The sequence below is a fragment of the Alligator sinensis genome, unplaced genomic scaffold (genome assembly GCF_000455745.1).
Source record: "Alligator sinensis unplaced genomic scaffold, ASM45574v1 scaffold372_1, whole genome shotgun sequence".
NCBI lineage: Eukaryota > Metazoa > Chordata > Crocodylia > Alligatoridae > Alligator > Alligator sinensis.
The window spans coordinates 739,532-746,023 of NW_005842387.1; the positions used below are offsets into that span (position 1 = coordinate 739,532).

Consider the following 6,492-nt stretch of genomic DNA (forward strand, 5'->3'; position numbering starts at 1 on the left):
AGCAAGCCAATTACTAGCCGCCACGTAGGAATAATTTAGAACTGGCCAATAGCGGGACACAAATTTACATTCAAATGGCGGGAACTCTCTTGCACCGGGGTTTTTCTGTTGCAACAAAAACCCTTTGCTGTGCAAGAGGCTCTCATGTGGCGGGAAAATTCCATCATGCCGAGGCACCAAAATCACTGGGTTGTGACAAAATCAAGATTCCCACTGATACTTCTTCACATATTTCTTAAACAATGGTGCAAATCTGATCACTAAAACATGTTAATTTACAACTTAATACAGCATTTTACAACATCTGTCCTTAAACTTTTTAAATTTTCAAATTTTATTAACTCTAACAGACAAGTCATCACTACACATCTATGAATCTATGAAACACTAAACGTATGCTCTCCTTAAAGCTTTTACAACTAGATCTCATCTTCCCTGTTCCCACTGTCATTTTTATTCATAGACTGAAACAAAAATACAAGTTTTCCTGCTTTTTCAACTTCCAGTCGATTTCTTAGCTTTGAGTGAATAATACCAAACGATGAAAATATTTCTCTCTGTGCCTGCAGAGGAAGCGAGGAAGCTACTGCTGTGAAAAGTTGGCTTAGCGACTAAAGGAACATTGTTTCAAGGTGCCTGGCTAATGATTTCCACCAATTCAGGAGAGTGACTTTGTTCAAAACATCATCAGTAAACATGTACCGTTTAAATCAGGGGTGTCCAACCTTTTTGAATGTGGGGCCAGATCATGAACTTTATCCGGGGAACAAAAAAGCCATATTCAAAGACCTCACAGGAAGCAGTATTACATTACCCCCCCCGCCCGAAACGAAAGTACAGTGTTTACTTTCATTTCCTGTCGCAGCACCTCGGGCCTCAGAAAATGGCTTGGAGGGCCACATGGCAGCCCACGGGCCATATGTTGGACAAGCCTGGTTTAAATGGTTCCCCTCCAGCCCTAAAATTTATTATGACTGAGGCGTGATTTTGAGATGCCCATGCCATGGCAGCATCTTCTTCAGAAGTTAGACATCTACCTGTATATCTGAGGTTGAGAATGTGTGCAAGAAAATAAGGTGGAGTTAGTGCTTGATCCATTCGCTTCTTTATTGCCTGCAGTTTAACTTTCTGGTTAGGTATTTATTTGTTAATGTCTCTTGAAGTGCCTTCCAAATTTTGACAGCATCAACAATGCAGCAACAATCTCTTCTGCAGTTTATTTAAGGCTATTGATATAGGCTTCAATATACTGAGCATATCTTCTACATTCCTCTTTAATCCAATGTTAGATACTTTGGATGAGATACTTCCATCTGTTTTATCACGGTTTTCTTCACAATTTTTTACGAGAATAGGCCAGTTCTTAACAGATTGCTCAAAACAATCAACCACAGAATTCCATCAAACGTCTTGAGGGAGAATTAGTTTGGATCCTCCTGCTTGCTTCAGTGAAGCTGAAGCAAAATGGTTGTTATGGAAGTATTTTGTTATTACAACATTTTCTTTTATTCCTGGAGAAGTATTTAAGTCTTTGGCTAAAAGATGCATTAAATGGGCACTGCAGCCATATGTTATTAAGGTCCTTCCATTTCTTCTTCTAAGTATCTTCTCATCTTTGTCATATTCACAGCATTGTCTGTGACAAAACTGCACACGTGACAGTTAAACTGTAAACAAAAATTCATGACAGCTTTTACTGCCACTTCTTTTAAATATTTTGCTGTGTGGGCATTTCCCCATGTATCTATTGTTTCTGAAAGATATGCAACCCCATCTTTTGTTGTTACACAGGCACATATTACTGGATCATTGTGTACATTGCTCCACCCATCAAGGCTTAAACTGGCAAATTTTCCCTCAGTATTTCTTGCACACTGTTCTAGTTCCTTTTCATACACTGTATCTAGCAGCCTTCCACCAATGTCTGCTCTACCAGGTGGAGTGTAGCCTGGTCATAAGGACTCAACCATGTCAATGAAGCATTTATTGTCAACAATGCGAAAAGGAGAATTTGTGGCATAAATGAACCAAGCAATCTTTTCATCTATGGTGTCTTGTTGGTATTTGCTGGTAACTAAATGTGTGTGTGTGTGTGTGTGTGTGTGTGTGTGTGAGACAGAGCCATTAATTCATTTTTATGAGATTGTAAGTGTAGCTTTAGCATGTTTGTGATGTGATTAAATTGTAACGGTTATTTTTTAAACGAGAGAAATTTAGTATTAAAAATAAATAAATAAATAAAAAAAATCTGATTTAAATTTTTTTTAAATCTGATTTTTATCCACCCTGACTGAAAATATCTGACAGGGGCTTATGGATTCAGGATACTGATTTTTCACTTTAATGTTTTAGGAAATTATAAGAAACTTAGGTTTTAACAGATTTTGTATTGAAATTCAGATTTCAACAAAAACAGGTTTATTTTTAAAAGGAATGCTTATAATTTAAACAAAAAGTAGAAAAAAATATTTTAACCAATCTTGAAGGATACCTAGACTAGAAGGACATTGGGTCTCACCTAATATAGTTATCTGTAGGCTCCTTAATCACTTAGGAATCAACATCCCTTTTTCAAGTGTTAAGTACTTTTGACCCAACATCTTATTGAAAAACAAAAATTGCCCTAAACCATATAAGCACTTTTGAAAACAATGTTACATAAATTTTCCCCCTAAAAATAGAGTTTAACTTTGTGAAGTAGACACCAGGGCTCTATGCTGTCTTTCCTTCTTTTTTTCCCTTTTGCATAGATTTCCCCAGCAAATACGCAGAGGTTTCAAATAAAAATATCTTTTTTAAAATTGCCATCCCTCCAAACTCTGCCTAGGATCTGAAAGTCAGATTGAAATCTTTCCTTCACTAATGATCAGTTATATAAATTCTACAAGGCAAATCAGACATATATGCCTAACCCTACTGTTTTCTACTTCTACTTTTTACTACCACTTATACAAATTCACTGTCTTCATGGGTGGGTTGATTCAGCTGTACTTGACTAGAAATCACACAAATGCTTTAGTTAATATACAAAGAAGAAACACAATTCAGCTCAATCCCTCACCTGTTAGTTAAGAATTCACCAATTTTACATGATGATTTTGCAGAAAAGAATTGTACTTTGAGCAATTTATTCAATTTTTCTATTCTGAACTCTGCCCCCACACAGTCTGGATTTGGGGCTGTTTTCTCCCACACCCATTCAATTAGTTTGTGCATTATTTCTCCATCCTACTCTTTGTTTTTGTAAGTTAATGGAACCTACTTTTTTCTAACAAGTACATCTTGTTCCCCGAATGAAATACTCTTGTATTTACATAACCTCAAAACACATGTCCCTTATCAATTTGGGTGCTGCCCTAAAGCGCTTCTGGTATTTTCTTCACAAAAAAATGGTAAAAAAAATTGAGATAAAACGTCCTTTTTATTCATGCTGATGTGTGCATGTCCCAATTAATTTGTCAAGGATATACCTGAAGGCCATATCCTCTGTTAGTATCAAATTGAGTGACCAGGTGTCCCTCCACCAGCTCTATTCTAGTGCTTTGCTTAAATAAAGCAGAACATATTACTTGAGGACATAAAATTGTGTCTAGAAAAGAAAGAGGTAGGCATTGGCATGCTGCCTTCTGGGAACAGCAGAAAGGTGTGTCTTAAGGGACAGTACAGTTTATGTTCTTATTCAATTTCCATAAATATTTTCTTTGAGTATCTATGCAACACTGATAAGAAGGGTGAAGCCTGCTTGTTTTCTTTCAGTTAGTTGAACAGCCTCACATTAAAGGACAAAAACAAGACCAAATGATAAAAAAATTGAAGTTCTACTGTTGAGCCCCAGCTCAAGTCTGGGATCGTGCCCGGTATGCAAAAGCCAATAAAGATACCAGGGGTGAAAGTATAAAGATTTATTGCTAGCAATACAAGGTGCAAGCGGAATAATTTCACGTAACAAGCACACAGAGTCTTAATTATGAGCATCTTTTATACAGGAGTATTGGACCTTCATAAGCATTCTTGTTTGCTAATTGGTTATAAGGGAGTGACGCAAGGAGTTCTTTACTGAGCATGTCTCTATACCTGTGTTTTAGCTATGTATCTCATTTCCATACATGTATGTTTCATTAGCATACTTTCTCCCCACCTAGGGGTGTGAATCTTAATATTTAAATCAGCTCTTTGCCCTACTCCACTAATTCTGTTTTTGTTTTCAAGCCTCCTTTATCTAAGACTGTCTTCTCCTTATCATTGCAATTGAGCATTAGTTACAGAACAGAGACTTTTGCTTGGGCTATGTGTAGTGGTTTCTAGGTCAAACCTAACACTACTACATATCACAAGAAATACATAAAACCACTAGTTTTTAAAAAACAATAGCATTAAAAACAGTGGTGATGCGTAGGGGGTGCATGTGCACCCCCTGACCAGCTGCATTCCCCATTTAGGCGATGGGCAGGGGGGGCAGGCGGGAACACTGGCTGCGGAGTGGGAGCGCCAGATGTAGTGCCACGGCCACTTCCAGGAACACCACGGCCACTTCTAGGAGTGCTGCAGCTCTGGGAGTCAGTGAATTTTGCTGTGGGGGGATCTTGCCCCGATCAGTGAGATTGGCCATGGGGGAAATCCCCCTCGCCCCTGACTGGTCGCTGGCACATGCCCCCACCCCGACTAAGGTGGCACCAGCTGCCCATGATTAAAAATGTAAAAATATATATACATTTTTCAGTACTACAGAAATAGTACAAGAAAAAGGAGCAATGGTCTCAAGTTACAGCAAGGGAAGTTTAGGTTAAATATTAGGAAGAACTTTCTCACAAGGACAGTAGTAAAACACTGGAACAGGTTACCCAGACAGGTTGTGGAATCTCCACCCCTGAAGGTTTTTAAGACCTGGCTAGACAAAAAACCTTGGCTGGGATTATCTAGCTGGGGACAGTCCTGCTTTGAGCATGGGGTTGGACTAGATGACCTTCTGAGGTCCCTTCCCTAATTGTCTATGATTCTACAATATAGCAAATAAAGGTTGTTTACATAAATAGTCCATTACCCTTATAGTTTGTATGTTCAGCTAATGGATATATTAACAATTTATCTGACAGTCTATCTGAAAGAGCCAGTCTTATTTAATCTGGAGAAGAGAAGACCGAGGGGGAATTTGACAAGTCTATAAATACCAGAAGGGGAGGTATAGAGAGGATGGAGATAGGCTTCTCGCTGTAGCCAAAGAGGATAGGGCTAGGAGCAATGGGCTCAAACTGAAGCAGAGGAAATTTAGGTTGCAGATCAGGAGGAATTTTCTCACTATGAGGGTGGCCAAGCATTTGAACAGGCTACCTAAAGAAGTTGTGGAATTTCCATCCCTGGAAATTTTCAAAGCAGGTTGGGCAGTCACATGGCTGATATGGGTTAGTCAGGGATGATCCTGCTCAACCCTGAGCAAAGATCGAATTGGATGACCTTGTGAGGTCCCTTCCAGCCCTACTTTTCCAAGAATCTGTAAATACTCAGCATATATATTTCACAAATACTTTGAGTCATAATGAACATAGCATGCTAATGATCTCTTTCACCACAAACATCAAAAATATTCTTTGTGCTTAATATGGATGCAATTAACATGGCACACGGTATAAGGATAAAGTAGGCAGCTAAACTACTGTGGCTTATTTAGTTTAATGTTGCTTGTTTTCTGATTATGCCATATGGCTAGATGCTACCATGGAAGTTGTATTATTCATTCTAATATTATAAAAGACTTTGTCTGTCTGTAATGCTTTATTCGCACTCTGGTTGTCTGAAGCAGACCTCTGTCCCCACTGGCCCCCCCTCTGCCTGTCATTCTTGATGGGCAAGTTGCTAATAGTTTCATAGATGGTAGTGGTTGGAAGGGACCTTACAGATCATTGGGTCTAGCCCCCCTGCACTTGGGCAGGAAAGACTGCTGGGATCAGATGACCCCAGCAAGATGGGTGTCAAGACGTAATGCGCTAATTAGTAAAATCTACGGCTCTAAAGTAGAAAAGGAATATATAAAATACCAGCCAAGTTCTGTATATTCTTTTTATGTAAAAGTCCTTGTTTTTTGGTAAATTGCCCTCAATCTGGAGTTCTGAAAATGGGAAGAACATATGAGAAACGTATTTTTAATGCGAGGTTGTACAACATTACATTACATCAACTAAAAGTTTAAATTAAACTGTTATACCTGTTGTCATGGTATCTGTGGGGATGATAGTGCAAAACATCTTGGAGGAAACGTTCCATCAAGCTGGTAGTACCCATACGATTCCTGCAGTAAGTGGTGAAATGTCTGTGCTGGGAACTAATAATATGCTGAAAAGAGACAAGATGAGTTGCTAGTCTGGTATCATCACTAACTCAAGGATCTCCCCATATGGAGGTTTTGTTTTTTTTTATTTCCTAAGTTAAAAACCCTATTACAATGAAAAATACTTAAAACAGAAATCCTCCTTCTGCAGTCTTTAAAATACTGGTTCA

General features: G+C 38.6%; 1 protein-coding gene across 4 annotated transcripts in view; it reads right to left on the reverse strand.

Annotated features, from left to right (window-relative positions):
* ZDBF2 (zinc finger DBF-type containing 2) overlaps nucleotides 1-6,492 on the reverse strand; it is a 38,017-nt gene that overhangs the window by 20,865 nt on the left and 10,660 nt on the right. For 3 of the 4 annotated variants that reach the window (XM_006029555.3, XM_025211052.1, XM_014522681.2), the window contains one exon: nucleotides 6,200-6,327. In XM_006029555.3, coding sequence (XP_006029617.1) covers nucleotides 6,200-6,327 — 128 coding nt within the window. Of the gene's footprint in view, nucleotides 1-6,032; nucleotides 6,104-6,199; nucleotides 6,331-6,492 lie in introns of those variants that run through there. The other variant, XM_025211053.1, reaches the window with a different exon arrangement.